The 25,983-nt window shown below is 43.0% G+C and overlaps 1 protein-coding gene across 6 annotated transcripts; it reads right to left on the bottom strand.

Annotated features, from left to right (window-relative positions):
• Positions 1-4,133: 4,133 nt before the first annotated feature.
• SALL4 (spalt like transcription factor 4) lies at positions 4,134-24,341 on the bottom strand. Of its 6 annotated transcripts, none has more exons than XM_084646048.1 (4): positions 24,197-24,341; positions 8,635-11,163; positions 7,630-7,937; positions 4,134-6,269 (listed from the first exon to the last, which is right to left on the bottom strand). In XM_084646048.1, the coding sequence occupies exons 1-4, from the start codon at positions 24,279-24,281 to the stop codon at positions 5,847-5,849; spliced, it is 3,345 nt and encodes a 1,114-aa protein (XP_084502174.1). In that variant the 5' UTR covers positions 24,282-24,341; the 3' UTR covers positions 4,134-5,846. The 6 variants fall into 6 exon arrangements, with proteins under 6 accessions (XP_084502174.1, XP_084502175.1, XP_084502177.1 ...); XM_084646049.1 differs by having other exon boundaries at positions 24,209-24,341; XM_084646051.1 differs by lacking the exon at positions 24,197-24,341 and adding an exon at positions 23,634-23,695.
• Between the last annotated feature and the right edge of the window lie 1,642 nt (positions 24,342-25,983).

Raw genomic sequence — 25,983 nt, 5'->3', positions numbered from 1 at the left:
AAAAAGGGGAGCCAACTTACTAACTTTTATACCTGATTTAGAATTTAATGCAAGAATTTAGAATTTAATGCAAGCAGACCCAAAAAGGGGAGCCAACTTACTAACTTTTATACCTGATTTAGAATTTAATGCAACACTGACACAGTATAGTGTTTTTTTTAATGATTTTGCATATATTTAATTTCTTTCACAGTTGCTTCGGCTCGTGAAGCCCCTTCAAAATTTTAACATGGCCCTCGTCACATAAAGTTTGGAGACCGCTGGTGTAGGGAGACCAGATGTCCCGTTTTTAAAGGGACAGTCCTGTTTTTTGGGACTTTTTCTTATATAGGCACCTATTACCGCCCCCCCCCCCCGGTCCGGTTTTTCACTGTTGCTATCTGGTCACCCTATAATTGTGGAATGCACACACTTTAGCTGCACAGAACTAGTCCTTTGAATTTAGGATGCCTCTTTCATACTATCCATGGAAGCGTGCATGGATGTACAATATAGCAAGTCCTAATTTAGGGTAGCTCTTTGATAATTAAGACCAGGTCCTTGCCTCTGCCATCTGACTATTGCTTCCTTTCTTCCAGCAGCTGCTATCTAAGCAGCTTTTAAGCATGGAGAGGTGTTTGATTTGACCTAAATGTCACTGACATTTTACCAGGAGGGGTACCAAGCTACTCATTGTCACAGCAGGAATAGTCTTGGGATCCAGCTTGTTCTCAACCTAAAAGGTGTGGTGTATTACATGAAATATGAATGAGATGCCCTGGTAATAAACTGATAGACACAGAATACCTGAATCAAGTTTACCCTCTCAAAAAATATTGAAAGGTTTATAATTTGGCTATTACAAGAGCAGCCTCTACTACAGCTAGCTGGAGGACAACAACTGCAATTTTGCAGCAACTTTCAAAATTTGTTTTCATGCCATATTGGAAAACTAAACACTTCAAATGTTTTTGTAAAAACTAAGAGGTGTTGAAATGTCCACTGACCGATCAAAACCTGGGAGTGTTCTTGTCCTAGGGGTCAGGGCTCTAATCTAGGCTGTGGCAGATGCAGGCGAAAGGCTCTGCCCTTCCTGATTCAGAGCAGTTTTGCATCCCAGATCACTTTGAATAAGGCAGGGCAGTAACTAGAAGCAGGTTTCCACATGGTGGGCTAGTGCTTTAACCACCACATGCTAGGCTGTGAGTCTCTCCCTCCAACTCCTTTCCAACAAAGTCTTTGCTGGGACAGATACATCTCTGCAAATTGTTTCAGCTTTGGGAAAAAACAGCATACTTCATTTAATTGAAAATGTTCTGAGCAGTGCTAGCTGCCTACACGCTGGGGGGATGTAAGTGCATCCTCCTTCCCCCACCAGTAGACTTTGCAGACTGCAGTCAGTCGTTGATGAAGACAAATGCTGGAACATTAGTAACAACTGTCTTCAAAAACTCAAGCATAGATCGTGACACCCATTTTGACTGTGTCGTAAGAGATGCACCCCTGGAGATGGTGTAGAGGGGAGGGTGGGGTGGAAAATACCCAAGCGCAGCACCACTCACTCAGGTTTGCCCCAGCCACCTGCCCAGTTTGCCTTGAACTAGAGCAGCTCCTAATGCTATGCTACCTTCCATGTCCCACATGGAATGACCTGGAAGAGAAAACAATCAACACTGATAAGGTCTCCAGGTGACACAAATTGGTGAGTGGTAAATAATGAAAAGCATGGGTCACTACTTTGAAGTGATCTAGCTTGCTTGGTAAACTGAGTGCATGCAAACAGTGTGCATTTTGATATGGGTGAAATATAAATGCACACATCTGGGAACAAAGAATATAGGCCCTAATTACAGGATGGGTGACCCTGTCCTGGGAAGTAATGACTCTGAGAAAGATTTGGGGATTGTGGTGGATCATCAGCTGAACATGAGCTCTCAAGCCGATGCCGTAGCCAAGAGAATTAATACAATCCTGGGATGCACAAACAAGGGAATCTTGAATAGGAGTACACAGGTTATTTCACCTCTGCATTTGGCACTGGTGCAACTGGCACTGAAATACCGTGTCCAGCTCTTTTGCCCACAATTCAAGGATGTTGATAAACTGGAGAGATTCAGAGAAGAGCCATGAGAATTAAAGGAAAAAAGCCATATAGCAGGGATGGCCAAATTTACTAACCCCTCTGTGCTGCATATGACAATCTTCAGAAGTTCAAGAACCAGGGTGTGCCTACTCAGGGTCTTCAGCCCTGCTGCTGCTGAAGCCCCCAACCCCAGCCAGCGTGCCCCACGACCCTCCTCCCCATTGGGCAGAAGTCCCTACACCCCCACTCCGCTGCAAGGCACAGGTCCTGAGCTCTCTCCCCCCAAGTCTGGTAGGTGAAGGGACGGAGGGGGAGAAGCATGGAGGGCTACACGAGCCCCACTTTAATGGTAAAAGAGCCATATGTGGCTAAGGCAGGGGTAGCAGTAGCCAAACCGTGGCTTGTCATAGTGATACTCAAGGAGCTGGAGCTATTTAGATTAAAGAGAAGGTTAAGGGGTAATTTAATTATAGTTTAAGTACCTAGATGTCGAACAAATATTTAATAATGGACTCCTCTCTCTAGCAGAGAGAGAGCTGGATCCAATAGCTGGATGTTGAAGCTAGACAAATGCAGAGTAGAAATAAGGTATAAATATTGAATAGTGAGACTAATTAACCATTGGAACAATTTATTAAGGGTCACAGTGGATTCTCCGTCACTGACAACTTTAAAATAAAGATAGAGCATGTTTTAGAAAAAACATCCAAAGACTTATCTTGGGAGAGTTCTAGGGCCTGTGTACGTGTGTCAGACTAGATGACCACAGTGGTCCTTTCTGGCCTTAGTTTTTAGATTCTAAGTGTACAAGCTGGTGAAGAGAAGGAAAGAAGTTACTCCATATTAGTAGAGTAAGTAAGTGGAAGAGAGAGACAGTTTGCATTACAATGCAGAGGTGAAAAAACTAGGCACTTTTATGAATTGTGTTATGCTAAACAGTGATGTTAAACTTAGATTACACATTAGTGTATGTAAAAAAAAAAAATCATGATTTCCTGTAAAGGAGAGTTTAAAGTTTGGAATTTAGAAAGGAGGAGTTCCTTCTCTAGAACTGAGTATAAGAGACACCTTTGGTGAAGGAGCACAGCAGCCAAGTTCTATGGAGCAAGTTCCTCAAGCTATGTCATGGTCCTCTTGCATCATCCAGATGGTGCAAGAGGGACCATAATCTGCCTGCAGATGCCCAGAGCTGTTTCTGTCTCAGACAGGACATGCCTGTGGCAATAGTATGTCAGATCCAGGCCCTACTCTTTGCGGTCTGTTGTAGGGGGCCAGAGATTCCAAGGCTAGAAGGGACAACTATGATCATCTAGTCTGACCTTCTGCATAATTACACACCCTAGAACTTCCCAAGAGAATTCCTGTTTGAGCTGGTTGGCATGTCAGGGCATGTGGCCAAGAATCACTTATTTTCTATTAGTATAGGGTCCACTAAAGACAGTGATGACAAGCTCCTGGTGGCTGGAGAAGCCCTACCCATTTTGCTGGCTAGAATAGAAAATGGCTGCATGAACACATCTTATTCACCCAATCAGTGGTGCACCAAAAAAAAACAAAAAACAAAACAAAAAACCCTACCCAACCAGACCTGAACAACAAGCACCTCTAGAGGTTACAAAGGGGCAACCTACTCACGCACCTTAGCTTCTGGGCAGCCATGTTCTGACCCTCAGAAATTGGGAGCCAGAATTAACTAGTCCACTTACCGAGCCAGAGATCTGCTTGGCAGAGAAAGATATGGCTGTACATCTGCAAAACACACCCACCCATCCCTGCCCTAGACACCCATAAAACTGTGGATAGGTGTGTCAGTGACTGTGACCTAGTACTCTTTTCCCTTTGTAGCCCAATTGCAATATACCTGTTGCTAAGAGTTCAAATCAATATTCATGCACATACTAGTGTTTCCCCTATTAACTAAACTAAACTCCAACATGTAGCATGCGAATACCAAAAAAAAGACTCTGTGGAGGCAAAGGTATTACTAGGCGTACTGGAATTTCAGTTCAAAGGGGACAAAAGTACTTTACCAGAAAAATGTAAGCATGAAGTGCGAAAAAGCCATCCCAAATTTATTCTCAAAACATCAACAGAAATGCATCAGATACTCAAAACTACAGAATTCTTAAGTCATACATTCACAATGCAGAAACGTGACACTTGGGATGCCTTTGGCATGTTCGACGTAACAATATCCATTTTACAGTGTAAACAGGTACTGTTGTGTTCTTACTTACAAGTCCAGCAGGAAAGGCACAACATGGCAAAAATAGATCATAAACAAGAATCAGGTGCAACAACATTACACAAACTTTTGGTGATCTGCATTTTGGAGGGGGGGGGGCCCTTCCACAATTGAGACTGGACTCAAAGGATTTCCTGCAGTCAGAAATCAGACTTCTTTCCATCATTCAGTCCTTTAATACCAAATGCTTAGTTGTTCTTCAATCTAGCTTTAGATTTTGTTACCTACACAGATCCAGCAAATGTAAGAAGAGTGAAAAATAAGTCCACGAAGTCTTCAGGTGCTTCCACTAATACATCAGGTTTTGGTTTCATATAGTGCATGGAAGCATCTGCTTGAATCTCAGTTCATTACAGTGGTCATTTATAGAAAAATAGACACTACATCTACAAAGAAAAAAAATGAGGTAGATAACTTAGAATCCAGAGGGCTATCCCAATAACCTTCATACAATACACATGGGTCACCATGGTTTTGTGATGTAATGCAAGTGCACTAATCACCAAGAAACTTAATGACCAAAGTGGGAATGCCATCCAAAAAAACCCACAAAACATTAAACTTAGGTGTGAGTACTTTTGTATTTAAATACAGGTTTACACAAACTGATCTCCTAAATAACTCAAAATTTAAAAAAAAACAAAAAAAAACACAAAAACGTTCCTCTTGCTAAAGGAAACCAGTTCCAAAGCTTAGATGCAACAGTCATCTGAGATTCCTTGCAGAGCTTTCAGACCTGACCTTCTCTTTCTAGAGGAGAAAGGGGGGAGGGGGAAGAGAGGAAAAGTATATACATACCTACCCATGCTTCTTCAGGGCTCTTGGTACAAATAATATTTTAGGAGAAACTGCACATCTTTGGAAGGAGTAGTTTTGGCACTATTCTTAAGGGACTGTCCAAGTATTAAATAAGCAGCAGTCAACAATACAAGAGTATTCAGTTATTAGGAGCAATGATCAAAGGGGGAAAAAAGCCAGTAAGAGATCTTTTTACAGCTTCGGAGGCAAATAAAAATAAAAAAAATCTGTAGCCATATAGTAAAAAGTACATTAAAAAAACAAAAAACAAAAACCCCACACAAAGACTATTTCTAAAAGGGTGGCAGACATTCTAGAATATTTACCCGCATAGTAAGTTTTCGTGTCGTCTGTAAATACAAAGTTTTTCCATGAACAGTAGGTTGTTTCTACTGTGTTCCAAACCCCCAAAGATTTCAGTTTAAACAGAGGCAAATGTTATAATCTTTGGAATTTCAAGTTGTGAAACTTCTGTAAGGCTGTACACATTAAAGTCACAAGTAACAAGGAATACTTTGCAAGACCCGCATCTTTCCAAATAAGAGGATTATTTTTTTTTATTATTATTATTACTACTTTTGCAAAGCAACATCATGATTGTACTGTGGGCAACTCTTACAAAGACAACCATAAAATCATTTGCATGTCAATAGGAAAATAGGAGGTTGAGATGGAATCTCTTAAAAATATGTTTGTAAATATATTTGCTCTTTCTGCATTTCACCTTCACAAAGAGTTTTTCTAACTAACAGCAATTTTGTTCTCCTCCATGAAGTGAGGGAACTGGTGTTTTGGCACATTGTCTGCAGCAGCACCACCAGCCTTCTCCATATCCGAGCTAATTCCAGACTGGGACCCATCTATCTTGGAGACTGTTGCAGTATTTATTGCAGAGCCACTCCCAATGGTGACTGGAAGGGAAGGTATGCCACCACTCTGGATCACTGAAATCTCATTAGTCTTCATTGCCAAGCCATTGCTGAGTACTGCTGCATACTGGTTCCATACTGTGGGATCAATGTTCACTGAAGGAGGCACTATATCCTTTGGAAACATTTCAGATACCTTCTTTGGATCATTCCCCAACAGAGCCATGGGATTATCAATGGATAATCTTCTTCCACGCCTGGCAGAGTTATTCCACATGTGAGTTCCAACATGGACCTTGCAGAAGAGGGGGTAGGAGAAGTTAGAAGATGAGAGCTATCATAATTCTTAGCTCCTGTTCTAGTCTATCCAAGTTCTTATACCTCACCAGCACTAGGGTATCTGAGCCTCAAGATAAAGTAAAGCCAAACATTCAGAGGAATGTTTATGTAGTTCTGTACTCAAACTACAGCAAAATCTTTGTTTAGATCTTTGTTACTGTAGAATGGCTTATATGCCCTACATGTTCTTGTTTACTTTCACCTGAAGTAGAACAAAAAGAGGGAAAGCAAGAACAGAAGTAGTCAGTTACTTAGTGCATGGGAAGAGTTTATTTTTTCCTCTACACAATTTAAGATACATTGGTTCTTAAGAATAGGCTACAGGGAATATTGGCAAGGCAAGGACTTATAGAAATGGTTTTACAAAAAGTTTAGCAGGAATAGAATTTTGGCAGCTAAAACACTCCTGTGTAGTTGGAAAACACAAATAGCATATTACTGCACAAACAGAGAACCTCCTGAAAGACCACCCACCTACAAACAAGCAGCTATCCGTGCCCCAGTCTTCATTTTGTTTTCTAAGTTTGAGCATCTCTTTTCTCTCCTCCTCCTCCACTCCTTATAGAGTGCTTATGCAAAGGCTGTTAAAGAGGAAGAATCTTGAAGCTCTACAGCGTCAAACCATAGTGTGGGTGGGGAAGCTAAGTGTTCCTTAAAAGATAAATGGATTAATCTGATAAACAGGAGCACGATGGGCAATTTTTTGTGCTTAACTGAAATCCCTGAACATTGTTGCAGAACTTTGCTCCAGTGACAGCCATTTCAACAGGGGACTCTCAATGTGCTCCAAGCAATAGTGGAGCCTATAACATGTTTCATTAAGGTGAACAATGATCATTGCTTAAAAGTGTGGGTTTGAAAGAATCAGATCAAATACAGTTTTGGTTTTTTAAACAGGGCTTTTCCCTGCATGCTGAGGTATCATCTAGATATGGGCTTCGGCTACTAAATTCAGATCCCACACCATGGTTCAGGAGCATTTGGAGGCAGGGTTTCTAAACAAAGCAGTTATAAGTTGCAGTTAAAAATTACAGTTCTTCCCCTACAGGGTTTTTGTTTTTTAAAGTAGATTTAGGCTGATCTCAAGGCCTACTAGAGAGCTGTATGATCCTTGCATATTGAGAGACTATAGTAAACTCCGTCTTAAATGACCACCCAGAGGGCCAAGAGAAATTATTAGTGGCCATCTTTAAAGTGTGGACGATTATGATTAGGAGGAATAGAAGCATTTTAGCGAGGTTGTTTAAGAGACTCTTAGTGAAGGGGATTCCAAAGGCAGGCATCAGCACACCTCAGCCCCCTTAAGAACTGCTTACCTTCAGGTTTCCTTTTGTGGTAAAGGCTCTCCCACAGATGGTGCATGCAAATGGCTTTTCACCAGTATGGGTCCGTTCATGAATCTGAAGAGCACTTGCAGAGGAGAAGTTCTTCCCACACGTAGTGCAGATGTGCTGTTTAGCTGGACGGCAAAGCTTAGGCCGTGGCACCAGGAGAGGGGGAACACCAGGTGATAAAGTTGGTGGGCCAATAAAATGGCTAGTGCTAATAGGACGCTCACTAGGCATTTCCACTTTTATGAGGGCTGGTGGTGCCCTGACAAAAGCAGCATGAATGCTGCTGTGACCTGAAGAGAAAGAACACACACATTAGGCTACCCCCACTACACATTCCAGCTCTGTTTAAGCTTTGCAAGCAAGATATTGGGTCCAGATTTTTGAAGGTGCACAAGCCCAACACTCAATGCACATGCAAGCTGTAATTTGCAGGCACACTGGTGCTAATGGGTTGTAGATCTGTTTGAGGCAAGAGGAAGATGGGGTTCTTCAAATATGTCCCTTTGCATTCAGGATTTAACAACTTTCTCCCTGATCCAAAAAGCTCAGACACAGCATTCGCGATGCTAGGTTTACACTTCATATACTAGTGCTGAACAGTCTGTTCCATGGTTTATCAACACTGAAGTGTCTGCTTTAGAGAGCTAATTAATAACTTTAGGACAAAATGCAAGATACTGAGCACAACTCCCATTGCAGTAAATGGGATGAGTGTGTGCGTGATCACTAGGCAGCAGGAGGTTACAACTTGAAAACGTGTGTGTGTGTGTGTGAGTGAGAGAGACTTTACCTTCAAATGGGAATTTGAAACTAGGAAGGAGATTTTCAGTGGCTTGCAGAGCAACAAGCACCATGTGCCTTTTGAAAAGGAACCAAACCAGCAGGATGGGGGGGGGGGTCTTACTCCCACTGGTCCTCTGAGGAGCTCCCCTCCAGATGGTTTTGTTAGTTGTGGGGAGTTGTGTGCAGCTACTGGTCATAACTCACCATACTCTCCATTTGGGAAGTGTAACCCAGGTTCTTCTTTGATGACCTTTCGACCAATATTGCCATAAGTTAGATCCAAAGCGCCAGCCCCTTCCATCTCTGCAAGATGGTTTTCAGGGCCCTCAGCTTTATTTCCCATGCCAGCATCTTCTTGACTGTTGAAACCTGGTGACTTTGACCTAATGCTTTCAGATTGGCTATTGGCTGGGGACAATGCCTGGAATGAAGCAGATTCAGAGGCGGCAGGACTCCTGCCATTTTGATAATCTGGATCACCTGCCACAGAGGAAGAATCATTCGTCATGCCATCACTTTCTGCTGAACCATTGTCGCTAGACTTCAGGCTGCTTTGCCGTTGCAAGTTCAAAGCTGAATTTACCATTTTCATTTGGTTCTCCAGAGCTGCAATCCCAGAAAATGCTGTGCCTGGAGATTCTGACTGTGCATCATATGGAATTGGTGGTTTCAAAGAGTTGCTAGGGCCATCCTGAGAGTCTAGGTCTTCTTCCATCTCTTCTACGTTTTCTATGTTCTCACCTGGGCGAGTCAGGTCTCCATTCTTCTCAGTCACAGTAGGATCCACATCAGTATTATCACAAGTGTTTTCCGGCATAGGTGTATTGGGAATTTGTCCCCCCATATGCATGCGAATATGCTGCTGCAATACAACTGCATTTGTAAACTTCTTCTGACAAATTGGACAGGAATGTTGCATCTTTAGGGGGGTGTTTGCCCGGTGGACACCATAATGAGTCTTAAGGTTACCTTTTGTTGAGAAGGCACGGCCACAAATTTTACACTTGAATGGCCTTTCTCCAGTGTGAGTACGGTAATGCATTTTGAGTGAACTCTGGCAGCTCAGCACTCTGTGACAGATGAGGCACTCATTGGGGTCTGTGGTGGACTTGTCAATATTCTCAACCAATTGCTGTAGCTTAGATGTTTCTGAACCTTGCTCACTTGCTCCGCTTACATGGAAGACACTCACACTGCAGCTAGCTTGCGGTGAGCTCAGGCTCTGCTCAGTTCCAGACTCGTGACTCGCTGCTCCTGATGAGGAAGAACCACCTTCGCTTTCTGGAGAAGGCCTTGGCTGCATGTCACTTGAAAATGTGCTGGCAAGAGACTCCTTGATGCATGCTAGACTGGAGATATTCTGAGGCAAGCCAGTACCTACTGAGGTAGGTAGTGATGCCAGAATAGGCTTGCTGTCCACAATTAGGTTAGACTCATCCAGTGGTACAGACATTCCATATGGGATTCCACTGCTGGTGGGCACATTGTCCAAATGCTCAGGTACTGGATAGGGATTCATTTTAATGTGAGGGTACTTATCTTTATGACGCTGAAAATGCACTTTAAGGTTTCCTTTGGTTGTAAATCTGTTACCACAAATGTTACACTTGTAGGGTCTTTCGCCAGTGTGGGAGCGGAGGTGTATCTGCAAAGCACTATCGTTGCCAAAGACCTTGCCGCAGAACTTGCACTTATGTTTAAAGAAAGGTTCTTCAGTGTTTGGTTTGCTTTCAGACACGCTGATATTGGGGGGCTTCCCTTTCCCTTTCTTTGAGGGATCAATCACTGAAGAAACTGCCGAGAGTGGGTTTTGGAAGATGACAGAGCTGGATGATTGAGGTAGTAAAGGGTTTGGAAAACGAGACATAGAACTTGGGAGGCTTCTGTTTGCTTCAGGTTTCAGGGAGAAGGAAGAAGAAAGCCCACTGGCTACTGAGCCAGCAGTTGGAATGACCATGTTAGAATGAGGTAGTTTTCCATGCTTCAAGGATTCCAGTGATAGGCTTTGGCTTCCAGCTTTTTGTCCAATTAAAGCAACAGCAGCAGACAGCTGCTGAGACATCTGAGCACCCAAAGCTTTTAGTGGATCAGTAGCAGCTACTATTGAAGGATGTAGGGCATGAGGAGCCATCATGGCAATTTGAATACGGATTTGCTCTGTGAGCTGAATTTGCTGGAGTTGCTGCTGCTGCAAGCACACGAGCTGTTCAAGGATCATTGGAATAGCATTAAAACTGGCTGCTGAGGAAGAGATAGCATCAGAGGTACGTTGATTCACAGCCACTTTAGTGCCACGTATTGTCTGCAAAGTCACATTAGTGTTTGGTACTTTGGATTTTGGTAAATAGCGTAGCCCATGAGTTGCAGGAGTAACAGGAGGTTCTGTTTTTAGATACATTCCTCCCACTGCTTCAGTATCAACTTTCCCCTCTCTCTTCTCCACAGAACCAGTGCAACTCTTTGACTGACTGTCCTTGGCTGGCTGGCTATCCTGTCGATCATTTGGAAAGCTCTCTGTAGAGGCTCCAGGGAAGTCTTCAGGGGGTATTGTTCCTTCACTATCATTCATGATTAGGACAGGTGGATTTTTAGTGCAATTTTTCTTATGCTCAAGGAATTCAGAGAGATCAAAGAACTCTGCACAACATTTCTCACAGATATTGGTTTCTTCTGTTCGGCACCTTTTGGAACTCATTTCACCATCTCCATCACCTGGGGCGTTTTGTGGACTCCCTAAGGAGGGGGGAGAAAAAAAAAGTAGTCAAGTATTCCCTATGTATACATACATCTAGCACATGGGTAAGTTTTTTCCAGGTTAAGGCTGTAAGTAAGCCAAGAATTGAAAAGCTATAAATGCAAGATAATGGGAGCTTAGACACATGGACCAAATGCAAACCTCGGAGATGGGATTCCCAAGTCCTATCCCAAGCTCTGCTACTGATTCACTTTGTAGCTTGCTCAAGGTCACATTACGTCGTTTGTCTGTGAAAGTGGTATACTTTCCCATTGTCCGCCTTGTGACGGAAAGAGGAGCGATGTTACCTCCTAATTCAAATGGGGAAAACTAGGTCACTAGAAGTCTCTTTACACATGTAAAAATAGAAATGGGTGCTCTAACTAAGAGTGCTTGGATGAGTTGTTTTTTTAAACAACTCAAGGCAAGAAAGTAATGGAGTGCATACACGATTTAAATACAAAGTAAACAAATTAATAAATTATGTTATTTAGAGGGTCAATGGCCAAATTCTAGCAAAGCCATATGAAGCTGTGAATCACTAGAATTAACATACATCGTAACTGCCTTCCATTTTATGAAGATTCCATTGAAGCACATAACCACTGCAGATAGAAACAGTGAAGCTGCAATTATTCTCCCATATTACAGTATACGAGGTATTTTATGAAAAGGGTTGATAGAACGAATAAACCTGGTGTTATAGTCCATATACTAGAAATCAATGGAGAACTAATCATGTTAAGTAGATTACAGCTCTTATAATAATGAGACTTTTTGAAAGGAAACACTTCCTTTCAAGCAAATCAGACTGTATAAACACAAGACAAACCTTTGTGTGAATACTAGTTTGTTTAATTTAATGCTACTTTTAAGGGAAAGGGCTAATAAAGCCTACATTTTTAACATTCATGTGGAACAACTTTAAAGCTTCATTTTGTTCTAAGAAAGAGCACATATTATATATAGATATACACACACACACACTATTTTAGCATATACCAGAGGTTGCCAAACTGCAACTCTTTTATAGTTAAAGTGTGGCTCACAGAGCCTGCCCCCCTCCCCCACCTACCAGAATGGCTTCTGCCCTGCAGTGGAGTGGTGGGGCTAGGGGCTTCTGCCCAGTGGGGAGGGGGGCTAGGGGCTTCAGCCCTCCAGGAGGTACCTGCTGGGGCTTCCGCCCCACTCTTGCTGAAACCCTGAGCACCAACAGATACCTCCCATGGGGCTGAAGCCCTGAGCCCCACCACCCTACTGCAGGGCAGAAGCCCGGAGCAGGCTCTCCGACTTTGAGCAGCATATTATAATCTTCAGGAGGATCAGAGTGTAGGCCAGGGGTGGCCAAACCTTAATAGAAAGGGGTAGTAGTATAATAATTTAACACTTAGACTATCGAGAGTGGACAACTCACTACAGGATGGATTTGCAGTGTTGTTGGAACTACGTTGGTCTCAGAACATTGGAGAGACAAGGTGGGTGTTCAGTGTCACCAAATTCTTTTGACTTTTACGACAACTTTCAGGATATTTGGTATATGCATTGTAGTTGTAGCTGTGTTGATCCCAGGATATTAGGTGGGAAGGTAATATCTTGTATTGGACAAACTTCTGTTGGTGAGAGAGACAAGCTTTTGAGCTACATGGAGCTCTTTTCCCACCTTGTCTCTGTACAAGGTGGGTTGCAAGATAAGCATTCCACTGTGAACTACACTCACTTTGGAATTTATGTAACAGCACTTGCCTGTCAGAGACAGTCTGTGGGGTGCAGGAAGCAGAAAGATTATGTTTTGTAAATTAGACAAGAACCCAGGTGTAATCACTTCCCCCTTCAATGTGCCAAAAGCTGAAGAGGAATTTTCCTGTTTTTCCAGACTTTTCTGGTTCCCCTCCCCTCCAAACTACATAGACTTTTAAAAATTCTGCAGAAAGATTTGAGGGGAAAATTTTACCTTGGTCTGAAAAAGGTGTTAACACTCATCCAAATGACCCTGATTTAGAGCCTTAAGCGCCTTAGGTCAGCGGACACCCAGGAGCCACTCATCAACTCACCATTGATGAGTTATGTCACATTTATTATCCCAACTTTAACAAGAAATCCCACAGTAATCGTATACTTCCATCAGTTGTGTTTTCACCTCAGAAGGCTGCAGCCCTATTTTATTCGTTAACAAGTTCCCCTTTCCTGCCACCAACCTATACACACAGCACTGGAGACATTCTATCTTCTACCAGGAAACCATAAAGTGCCCTCTGGCCACACACTGTGTGACCCTTTGATCACAGAGGCACTTTGTTTGAGTTTCATCTTTATAGGTCAATGGTGTAGAGGCCTGACACTGTATGGCTTCAGTAGGAGTTCAGGGTGTTAGCACCTCACAAGATCCGGTCCAATAATGCCAATAACCCAGGGACTGGAGTTATTTCAGTAGTCTAGTTACTAAAATGCAGCATCCAAGACTATAGAGTAAGTGGTCACGATTATCACAGATCATTGATAAGCTTAATTTTCCAGCTTACTTTAAAAAGCATTCAACTGCAAAATAATTACAGCCCCTATATCAGAGACATAGGTTACCAGGCTGCACAACGTGCATCTTGTGTGTGCAAGGGGGGGATTTACATGGACAGACATTTTTACACCTACAACTCAGGCAAGTGTATATAGTTTGGGCCAGAATAATTTCATGGGGGAGGATGCGCCAAACCTTGACATTTGGCTAGAGTAACAGAGAATCAGTCATACACTCTCTCTCTCTCTCACACACACACACGCTTTTATCAGCAATGAAAACGCAAAAAAGTGTTTAGGGTTGAAATCTGTAGTTGCCCAGAGAATGAAAGGCTTTGAAGGAGTTTCCTTAAGCTAGGTCAGGTTAAGAAAAATTCACAGTAACATTATAGTGGAGAGAGATATAATCTCTGCCTTACAATAGCTACCAAAACAAGGCCTGTATAAGAGCAACTGAAGTAATATGCGCCTCAGTGTAAGGGGCCTGAAGGGGAGTATGGACTAGATGGTGACCTCTTGGGTGCCTTCCAGCCCTATATTTCAGATTAGCAGAACTGCACAACACACACAGAGGCAAGGTCTATACTGCAGACCTACATTGGTATAATAATGTCATGTAGGGGTGTGAAAAATCTGCACCCCTGAGTGACACAGTTATACCAACCTAATCCCCCATCTAGACAGCACTATGTTAACAGGAGAAGCAGCTACTGCCTCTCGGGGAGGTGGATTAACTACGCTGAGAGGGAGGAGTTCCTGTTGGTATAGGAGTGTCTTCACTTAAGCGGTACAGCTCCACTGATGCAGCATTAAGTGTAGACCTGCCCTGAAATACACAAAACAGAGCCTCCCGCAAAAAGAGAAAAATACAAGCCACCACACAAAGCATTTCCTCTCCACACCCCCAGCAACTCTACCAAATTGTTTTTTAAACCTACGGATAAATAGCCAGGCAGTCCCCTAAGCAAAAGGTAAAGTGCTAGATCATAGTGACCAACTCTCAGTGCTGCACCCAAAATATACAATCAGCTCTCCAAAGAAATAAGAAATAAACCACTGTAGCTAAAAATCCATTTTTCACTGAAAAAAATTTTACTCGGAAATTTCAGTCTCCTAAAAATTTAAGGCCCAACTTGATTCAGGACTTGGTCAACAGAAAGCGACCAACCAAAGTCAAACATGGACATTTTAGAACTCCATAAATTTAGTTCTACCCTTATCAATGATGAGGGAGAGTAAAATTGAGTTTTTTTTTTTAAACAAACAAACAACAAAAAAAATAGAAAAAAACCCCACTGTCCTTCCTGGAACTAAGATGCACACTGACTCAAAAGGCTTTTTAGGCTCAAAGTTTCACAAGAACAATCTCACTCCCATCCAATATGTAACCCACCAAGCTGCAGGTTAAACCACCACAGCCTTTGTTCCAAACACTTGCAAATTTGGGATTAAGGCAGTGAGGTTTTTGTTCTGCCTGCAAAAAAACAGTATAACTTTGAGGGGGACTCTGATTTAACTTGACTGGATTAGAAAGATAAATGTGAATGGTAGCGTCCCCCTTGTATTGATAGTAGACTTGTTTTGGCAGATGAGTACCTTGTGTCAATTGAAATTAAACTGGTAAAAAAGGAGAAGCTATGGACCTAATCTGTAAATCCCCTCACACATATTCCAAAAAGGTGGAACAAAAATGTTGAGATCACAAAATTTTTCACGAAATGGGAGATCTTGGTTTCTGGTCAGCCCTAGTTAACTTCCCTCCGATACACTCATGTGGTCCCATATTGCTCATTTGTTTCCCTATTTTTGACAATCTCACATTCACTGGGTCTGAGAAGATCTGAATTCAATTCCCAGTATAGACTCCTGGGTAACCCTGGGAAAGATAGTGAGACACAGCCTTCCTCCCCGCCTCCAGATCTCCTCCCAATTGTGAAACGGAGGATACTTTTGTGCCTCACAGGGCAGAGGGTTGAATATAAATGAATCAATATTGGCAACTTGGGTGAGGTAATGTCTTTTTTGCACCAATTTCTGTTGGTGAGAGACACCAGCTTTTGAGCTCACGTAAAGCTCTTCTCCAGGTCTGGTAAGCTTAGGGCTAATCTACACTGGCAATGCTAAAGCGCTGCTTGCCTTGTGTGGTTGCGGCGGAGCACTGGGAGAGCTCAAAAAACCCACCTCCGTGAGGGGTGTAGCTCCCTGCTCTGGGGCACTGTTTACACTGGCGCTTTACAGTGCTGCAACTTGCTGCGCTCTGAGGGGAGGGGGTGTGTGTGTTTTTTCACACCCGGGAGCGAGAAAGTTGCAGCGCTGTTAATTGCCAGTGTAGACAAGCCCTTGGGCCAGGTGTACATTACAGACTTATGACTGTATAACAACAATCACTCAGGGGCGTGAAAAATCCACCCCCGAGAGAGACATAAGGCTATGTCTACTACGTCTACACGGCGCAACTTTTAGCGACACAGCTGTGCTGCTACAGCCCTGCCGTTAAAAGGCGCACAGCCTACCTGCTGTTTGTCAGTGGGAGAGCGCTCTCCCACCCACAAAACTGCCACCCCAACGAGTGGTGGTGTCCACGGGAGAGCAGTCCTACCAGCACTTGTTGTCAGCAAAACTTGTGTCTTTTGGGGGTGTATGGGTGTTTTTTAAAAGACGCCATTGAACAGCATGAAATTTGTCTTTCACTTGCCAGTGTAGATAAAACCATAGTTAGACCAACCTAACTCCCAGTGTACACAGTACTACAGTAACACTGTAGTTATGTTCCTGAAAAATACTACTTTAAGTGAAATGATGTTAAGCTAATCAAATTTCCCCATAAGAATTAATGTAAACGGTGGGGGGTTAGGTTCCAGGGAGATTTTTGTTCCACCAGACAAAAGATTATGTACATATACAGTACAAATTGTAAATAATTTTAAACAATTTAATACTGTACTCACCAATGATGTTTGTGAAGCTTGGTTGAGGCAGGGGTGTAGTGGGGTCGGGCTGCAGGGGCTTAAGCCATTCCGCCCGCCTGGCATGCTCCTTCAGGGGAGTGGGGTCGGGGGCTTCCCTGTCCCCCGGCTAGAACGCTAGGCGGACTGGGGCAAGCCCCCACACCCTGACCCCGCTCCCTGGCTGGAACGCTAGGTGGAGCGGGGCAAGCCAAACAATCTTATAATGGAACATAATGCGACTTTAAATAGATCAGCAACCTAATAACAAAACAATGTTAACCAGGATGATTAAGTGAGGAGTTACTGTATGCCAGGAGACCACCAACCAACATAGCTACTGCCTTTTGGGTGAGGTGGATTAACTGAGCCAACAGGAGGTCAGCATAATAGGGCTTGTCTACACTGGCAATTTACAACACACCCCTGAGCGCTGCAAGTTTCAGTGCTGTATACGCCCCTCATGGGAGTGATTTAAAAAAAAAACAAAAAAAACAACCGAGTGCTGGGAGAGCTCTCTCCCAGTGCTGTGCTGCAACCATATAAGCCACCTTAGTTAAAGCGTTGCCAGTGTGCACCGCTCCAGTGATGTAAGGTGTAAGACTGTTTAGCATAAGTAGTTAACACATTTCAAGGGACCATTTATGGTAAAGTGGCCCATTAAACCCGTTCCTCCCTATGACTGGAGGGGTGGTGGGGTGTTAGTGGAATATAGATTGTAATAAACCATAAATCCAGTCTCTATTCAGTCCATGTTTAATATTTAGCAAAGTTATGAATTTAAGCCCCCAGGCTTGTCTTTTGAAAGTATTGTGTGTCCTGAGGACAGAGTGACAATCGTGCATTCAATAGTGGTAAAACAGTTGGGTATTATAGGTACTGAGATCAGAGAAAGACAAAGAGTGATGAGCTTCTCTCTCACCAACAGAAGTTGGTCCATTAAAAGATATAGCCTCCCCCATCTTCTGTCTTTTATCCTGGAATTGACATGGCTATACCACCACCACAAACATTTGAGATCCTAGACAGAGACAGGGGCGGGGGGAAATCTGCTCTTAAAATAAATTAAAAAATTAAAAAAAAAAAAAAGTCACCAGAGATCCTTGTTTTGATTTCTAGCTGCCACCTCCTCTTCCCAGTCTTGTAGGAACACTCCAGTGATTGCAATCAGGCCACCTCATTTACCAAAACATGCCTTGCTCTACCAACCCACCCTAGAAACAGTTATCAGTGACACATACTTAACAGTCTTAAAATGTAAGGTTACTTCTGTGCAAAGAAAGTTCACCATGCATGTCTACATCTGTGGAGAACTCTGTCCAAATACTGTAACAGTATTTGTCAAGTAGCAAGGGAGTTCTGTTAGAACAGTTACTCATGCACTTAAGTTAACCCGCTCAAAAATGCTTCACAGGGATTGAACCTCTACTGTTTTCTATCCCCCCCTCCCCACCTTCGAATTTCAGGAATGTTATCTCTCAGCATCTAGTTATCCAATAAGTTAGAAGAATGCAGTAAACCCAGCAGGGGTTTTAGATTCAATCACTGCCAAAAGGATGGGGGGGGAGAAGAGTCCACTATTGTGTAGGATAAGGTGGTAATTTACAATAAGGTCTGATGAAATCTTTAGACTCAATTTTAAGTTTTTAAAAAAAGTTTTCTAAAGACAATTAATAAAATACCCCACACCTTTTACCTGATTTAATTTGATTTAGTGAAGAGCTATTGGAAAGAAGAAAGAGGAGAGGAGGGTGGTTGGTCAGAGACCATGAAACAAAACAAAAAAAACAAAAAACACCCACACACCAAATTTTAAAGTGTCTACTTCACAGTAACTGAAGTTAATACCCTGTGAGGTTTCTTCATTTTTACAGAAATTTGATCAGTTTATCTATTCTCACTTTCCCAATAGTCACTGTTAGCATAATCATACACTCCTTTTCTTCCTTGCTTTCAAAAATTAATTTTAAATAATCAGTTTAGTAATTTCTAGTTTTGAAGGGCTCAACCAGCATTTAAAAAAATTAGACTAGACACTTTATTCTCAAGTCTAGCAATGTCTGCAACAAACTCAAAGTGTGCTATTTTAAGCCTTTCAGGGGGAAAAAAAAAAACCCTCACAAGCATGTCGAAGAAAAATAGGACTGAATAAACGTGTCAAAACAGCTAACTACCAAGACCCATCTGCTTTAGTAAATAAGTTTGGCTCCCTCCCCAATTTTAAGAAATGCAGGTGGTTTATTTTAAAACATTTGAAGTTTCCAATAATGATTGGAGACAATGTAATTAAATCTCCCACAGCAGAAGTCAGTCAATACCAGTTTCCTACCCAAGAATAACCAGACAAGAGACTTCTTGTGCCTTATAATACTTTTAGTTTATAGGTTGTGAATTGTCTTCCAAGGTTTTAATCTAACCTTGTTAACAAACCTTTAAGAGTACTAATTAGGTTAACCCAGAATATATTAAAGTTTCACAGAAATTGCTTTGAAAATCTAAAGGTACCAAATCATTTAGACAAATTTAAGACTCTAGCTATCCTCACATAAAAGAAGGATTTTGTAAAAACAGAGATTGCAACTCTTAAAAGTCTTAGGACTAGATCTCTAAATTCCATGTCCTTGCATGATTAACCTTCTGGTGTAGTTTCAAAGGGCTTTAAAAACAAAGTTACTGAATGCCATGACAAACCCCTTTAAAATGTCTGCAGTTACCTGCTGAGGCTCAAAACTGAAAGCTTTAGCAAACATGTTCTGATGCTGCTATTAACAACTGAGCTTAAAAGGCCGAACAGTGGAGGGCACTCATGTATTACACTGAAAACAATATCCATTTCTGGAGCCGGGAAGGCAGGTTAGCTCGATCAAAAATGACAAAAACCGTCTACTTTCTCCAGAACAAGAGATTGCAATTTAAAACAGCAGTAGCGACAAACATGCAACTAAAATTCATTCGTTATTGGTGGCTGGAACAAATTAATCATTCCCTAAGGACATGTAAATAAGTAGGTTACCATCTGCCCCCCAAACTATGCTAATTTAAAAACGGAGGTCGAAAAGTGCAGTGGTTAAAATAGGCTAGAAAAGCTACCAACATTTTGGATTACACGCTGCAGGTAAACCCGAGTTCTTGGGTTTGCGGAGCGAAGAACATTTCGGAAGCTAAGTTCAGGACAGACAGAGTCAACTCCACACTGGGAAAATTAAATAACTCGGTGTTGCAAAGAGCAGAACAGAGGACTCCAAAAGTCAATGAAACCTGCCTGGCTGCAACACCCCAGAGTGGAGGAAAAGTCTTTTGCTCTACCTGACCCACCACGGTTTCTTCCTCAGCGCTCAATTACTTCCACCGGCCCGTCCTTCGCCCATAAACAAGGCGGCCCGAGACCACACTTAACACTAGTACAGTGTTTAAGACCAAGCTAAACGGCGCAAACCCCGCTGCCAAGGTCAATTGCATGAGAGTCCTAATTGTAAGCTTGACATCAACTTACCACCCACAGCAGGCAGGAGGAGGCAAAGGTTAGAGCAGCAGCTCTGTCAAAACGTCACATGCTGCAGGGTTTAGCAAGAGGACTTGATCAGGACAACCAATATAACGTTTCACTTACGTAAAAGGGAAAAAACAAGACAGACATTTTCCCCCTTCCAGTCAGTCAGTCAGCCTGCCTTGCATGCTTCCCCCAATGGCTAGAATTTACAGCTCTGCACAGATTAGCCAGCCCCAGCACACCCCACAGCGCACAGTCAGCCCTGGATGCAGTAATGGTGACTGAACCCACCTAGAGCTCTGGTAGATTCAAACAGCACTAACTAGCTGTTAATTTAAACCGCAGCAACGGGCCACGGCAGGCGTGTTGAGTTCTCAAGTTGGGCCGCACTGAATATTTCCATCAAATATAACCTGACCCGTCTCCGAGCGCTATCTGGCTTCACCTCACACCGACTCAATGGACAACTTTTGCAGCATAAATCATGTTTGCACCAGAAGTTCTGGAATCAGTGGCTCACATCTCTAAGGGCTCATTAACACAGTTTACTGCATGAAACCCATTGTTTTGAGAAGCTACAACTAAGAATACCTCCTTTATAGCAGCATGAGCTGAGAAAAATATATTTTGAGAATTATTACAGAACTCAATTGTGGGGATCCCAATGTGAATGGATGCCCACATACAGTATACAACTTCAGTTCTTAGCCTGGAAAGATTTTTTTTATTATTATTTAAGAGTCGTATACTGCATTTTAAGAATCCTACATTTTAATGGCTGTAATCCAGTACAATGGGCAGTTTAAACCCTTTTGTGAAAATGCTAATTTCCCACTGTGTAGTATTATTCTCAAGTGACCACCTGCCGATTTTTTTGACCTGTTAATCGATCACCAGGTTAGCAAAACCATTTTCTGGCACACTGCATTGTTCTCAGAGGTGGGTCTCAAATTGCTTTGCAAATGTTCTCTTGCAAAAGAGCGAGATAAGGGCTTGATTTTATTATTGCCATTATGCATATATTTGATCATTTCTCCGGCAATCTGGCAGGAATTTTAACTTTGTCATGGAGCTTCATCCCTTGGTATTTATGGACACACCTAGGTCGGAGAATATCTAGATTCTTCTGAAGAGTAGGAGATAAATTATGGTTAATCCTAAATCCAGATTTTATTTTATTTTTTGGTATCACGTCAAGGCTGTTTTATTTAGCTAAGGGGTTCGTAGAGATGGTTTAACTCCCACCCACTTCTTCTGATCGTTATCACAAACAGTAGCGGAGAGATTTCTGCAACGGTTTCTATAACTTTGTTCCAAGCTGGTATTGTAGGAGTGGAGAAAGAGCAACAACAGTCAGGTAGCTCTGGCTCAGGATGGGCGGCACACTAGCCCCATTCTGCGGGGGTGGGAGGAAGGTTAAGATCAGAGGGAAATCTGCTCAGAGATTCACCAGCAGGGCTTCTGAATAATACAAAGTTTGGGCGGGGCACTGGGGGAAGGGGCAACCCGTCTGTCCACAAGTCCTTCAAGAGCAGGAGCCGTCATCTGCAGCTCTGAACACCATGTTATGCGTCTATGGGCGAAGGGGAAGCTACCATCCAACTTCAAAAGACCTTGGGGGGGGGGGGAATGTTCAAAGTTTTCTTTACAGATCGCCTAGTACTGCCAGTGACCCCTGGGTGGCGCAAGAAAGCAATTCAAGTTCCACAATAAATTAAAGTCAAGCAATGCGCTACATTGTGGATACCGGGCTAATTTTGTCTGTTACAGATTGACAAGCCCCCCCACCCCCAATGCCCATCGAACCTAAGGTAATGTAGCCAAAGCAAAAAAGTTAGGATTAAAAACAAAAACAAAAACCAAACACACTCCACCCCACTCTGGGTATTTAATAGACTGACAGACATGCACACCCACCAGGCAAGTTCCAGAGATGGTGCTTTAAATTGCTGTCCTTCGAGACCTTGCAAAATCATTAAAAAACCCTGATAATACCTGTTACTCGAAAGGATGAGAAAAACCCTTCTCTTCTCCCTCCCCCACCCCCTCTGGAGTAACTCTGCAGCTTCAGGAGAGTTATTAACCCTTTTGTTTCAGCACAGCCCCCGGAGGTGACTCTCCAGCAGTGGGCAGAGATTTACATGTGGAAACATCACCTCCATCCCCCCAGCCTAACCATATGCACAAAGGAAAACAGTCATGCATTAAACATGGGATTTATTGCCTTCTGGCCAGCTTGCTGTTTCTTAAGTCACCATTAACCGGACCCAACAATTGGACATTTCGGCTCAAAGAAAGAAGGGGGGGGGGGAGAAAGAGAAATAAGAATCCTAATCTCCTGCGGTTTGGGAATAGGCGGCTCCTGTTACATACATTGTTATTGATCATTTCTACCTATGCGGAAAAAGTGATCAAGCATTGAATTTGGGGAGTTATTTGAATATTTGACCTTTAAAGACAGAAGAGCCGACCCACAGAATTACAGAGTCCAGGTTGTTTAGGGTTAGTAAAATCCTGCGGACCCTCCCATCCCAAATATCTCGAGGCAGTTGGTGCTTTAATAATAATAAAATAAATCTGAACTATTTACAAATCCCACCTTCATCTCTCTTGGGGACGGGACTGAAACTGACGATTCTTAATTGAGACCAGAGAAATCCACTGATCTACATAACCAGGCAAATTCAGTTCTAATAATACCAACCCCAAGTAGTTGCAGAGGTTGATATCCAGTCGGTCAATAGGAATTATGCGATGAGTGGCATTAGATCCGCACCGATTTTTTTTTTTAAAGAGTAGGTTGAAATTTAAACTGACAATTAATAGTAAAGGAATCGGCCCATGCAGTCGTCTACAAGTGCTACAAATTCTCCCCAATTTAGCAACGCACCAACAGAAAAACCCTGGGAACATATGAGAAGAAACTGCATAGTCTCGATGAAACTTTCAAACAGGATCCAGGAATTACAACTCTGCTCAATTCGTTTCTAACTAACAGCACTTATGCTAGGTGATCAATTCCACTCCCACCCATCCACAACCGATCTCCCCCTCTGCGCACCCCGCTCCCAAAGATCAGGGATAACTTCATTGCAAACGTAATTTTCCCTTCCTCTAAAATACAAAGATCCAGAGCATCTAATAGTGGTTCCCGATATTAAAAGTCCCACCCCACCCAAATACAAAACACACGCACACACACACACACACACCACGTTAGCTCACCGGAGTTATTTTAGGAAGTCGGAAATCAAAGATGGCTGGAGGTCAGGCTACAAAAGGTCCAGGGCGATTGTGATCTCCAACCAAACTAGCCAAAGCAGGGTTTTTTTTTTGTTTGTTTGTTTTTAAGAAATCCCCACCAAAAGAACCATAAAATAGATCCAGAGAAACAAAACTAAAGCCTTTCCCTATGCCTGCGCTAAAGAGATGGTTTGCAACTCCTTTCTGTCTCTCCCCCCCCCCAAATCTTTTCCGGCTGGGTAGGGTTTGGGGGTTCACCTTGCATTAGGCTACAACAAACCTGGCTGTATCAAGGCACGTAGCAGATCGCATCCTGCTTCCCTGGCATGACACAAGGTAGAGAGCCCGGATTCCCGTCTAGAGCCAGCACACGTTAAACTTTAAGGGGGATGGGGAGGAAAGGCTTTCACACACACCCAACAGGGACGGCAGGGCAACACACAGAGAGATTTCGGCTGCGATCCGAGTGGTCAGCAAGGAGCAGCCATGGGGCTGGAGCTCTGGGCAGACCCACCGGACAGTTTTAAGGGGCGGGGGGGGGGGAGGAATCCCGTTGCGATTTCAGAAGAAAAAGGAGGATCAGGCCCGATATCAGTCGAACAATGATTGAAGATAAATGAGGGGTTGGGGGTTTTTTTGGGGGGGGGCAGATTATGGGAATAAATGGTACAAACAACGAGTGGTCAGTGTGGGGTCATGATCTCGAGCCGAATCCACTGCGTGTGGGGTGGGGGGGAGGGGACGGGAAAAGCCACACACGCACCCACACAAAACCCCTTAGTCCCTGGCTGGTTTCTTTGCACATCTATTAAAGTTGGTAATTGGCAAGCCTCCGTCTCTTACTTTGCGCCTTACCACTTGCAGCATCTGGGGGCGGCTCCTCCTCGGAGTTGATGTGCTGGGGTTTCGCCTGCTTGCGTCTCGACATGGTGCACAAGCATCGGGAGCAAAATAGTAGCAATTATTTTCTTCACAACAAATTCCTAGAGTTGGGAAATTACCCCCCTTGGGCGGAATGCGCATGTCAGAGTAATTATGATTATCAATAATGCATTGCGATTTATCATGGGTCCCTGACAGCTGATTGGCCTGAGTCCAAAGGCTCACAGATTATTCAAATAAGGTCCATTGATCAGGGAGCAGAGGGGAACGCTGGGCATTGTAGTTTTCCCACTGCTGCTCTGTCCCATGCATGTGACAAAAGCGTGTGCTCCGAACATAGCTCTGGGGGAGCCAGTCTCATCATTTCCTACTACCTGATTGGATCATATTTCCTTTAAGGGGCGGGAGGGGGGGTGGAAGAGGAGCATGAATCCATCTTTGAGAGTAAACAAACAATCTGGCAGCCCGATTTTCTGGGCTATCCGGGGGACAAAACCTTTGTTATCTCACCTGTCCTTTTTATTTTCTATGCGTGGTTTAAAGATTATTTTTTAAGTAAAGCAGAACCTTGAAACAATGCAATGTGGAGGGCTAATTCTTCCGTTTGTCCTTAGATATGATGGGGAAAGCAAAAGAGCATGATCATGTGATTGCCCAACTGGATAAATTGGAGGACAATATGGTGCATGGTGGGGATGGTATGAGGCGTGGGAGGGGAGGATTAAAAAAAGTAAAACCCAGGATACAGAATAATGTTGTGTATGTAAACTCTGGCACATTGCTTTATTTTCTTCCAAATACCTTATTCAAGACTCGCTTTCTTCTGGGAGGCTCACCAAAAATGGGTCAGTGAGAATAATTATTAAATAAATACAATACTGCAAAAAGTAGAGTAGATAACAAAAATAAAAAAACCTTGGAATTTGAAAAACTACCAACAAAGAACAAAAACTTCTTTTAAAGGACATGCATTTGCCCAAGTATAATCTCTCTGCTGTTTATTTCTGCCACTTATTACATCACATCTTAAGAGAGGCACTGGTCTTGCAAACAGATTCACACCAGTAGACCTGCTGGAACCATTTAGAGTCCCTCTGAAGTCAATGTCTCTATGTGTGGATTTGGGTCACAGGGTTGGAGCCCCATAGAAGTAAATTGGAGCCTTAGCTACTGATCCTGCAAAGTGTTCTCATGAGTGGAGGTTGGCTGTGCCCAATCTGACCCGCACTGTCCGTGGCAACAGGCATCTGCACAGGGGTAGAAGTTTCTGATGCAGAACTTCTTGCATGACTAGAAGCTTAGCAAAAAGAAAAGGAGTACTTGTGGCACCTTAGAGACTAACCAATTTATTTGAGCATGAGCTTTCGTGAGCTACAGATCACTTCATCGGATGCATACCGTGGAAACTGCAGCAGAATTGTTTCATGATCTCTGTGTGTATATAATGTCTGCTGCAGTTTCCACGGTATGCATCCGATGAAGTGAGCCGTAGCTCACGAAAGCTCATGCTCAAATAAATTGGTTAGTCTCTAAGGTGCCACAAGTACTCCTTTTCTTTTTGCAAATACAGACTAACACGGCTGTTACTCTAAAAGCTTAGCATAGATGATAAACTATTTAGGGAATGCGCTGCAAAGCATTCAGAACCCTTTCAGTCCCATAGCCATGATGAATAACAATATTGTTATTGCTTAAAATATTTTATTTTACAATTTGAGAGGTGGAAAGATGACCTAGTAGGTAGGGCC

Source organism: Lepidochelys olivacea, assembly GCF_965140295.1.
Source record: "Lepidochelys olivacea isolate rLepOli2 genome assembly, chromosome: 13".
NCBI classification, from domain to species: Eukaryota; Metazoa; Chordata; order Testudines; family Cheloniidae; genus Lepidochelys; species Lepidochelys olivacea.
The sequence above is the reverse complement of the archived record's forward strand: the minus strand, read 5'-3'. Positions and strand labels throughout refer to the sequence as shown.

What these genes read in the sequence shown, in the direction of transcription:
- SALL4 (XM_084646048.1), bottom strand. Translation starts at nt 24,281, where the DNA reads ATGTCGAGACGCAAGCAGGCGAAACCCCAGCACATCAACTCCGAGGAG. An exon ending in TGCAAGTGGTAAGGCGCAAA is followed by an intron (nt 11,164 to 24,196) that starts GTAAGAGACGGA and finishes CCCCCTCCTTAG; the next exon opens with GGAGTCCACAAAACGCCCCA. An exon ending in CCACAAAAGGAAACCTGAAG is followed by an intron (nt 6,270 to 7,629) that starts GTAAGCAGTTCT and finishes CTCTTCTGCAAG; the next exon opens with GTCCATGTTGGAACTCACAT.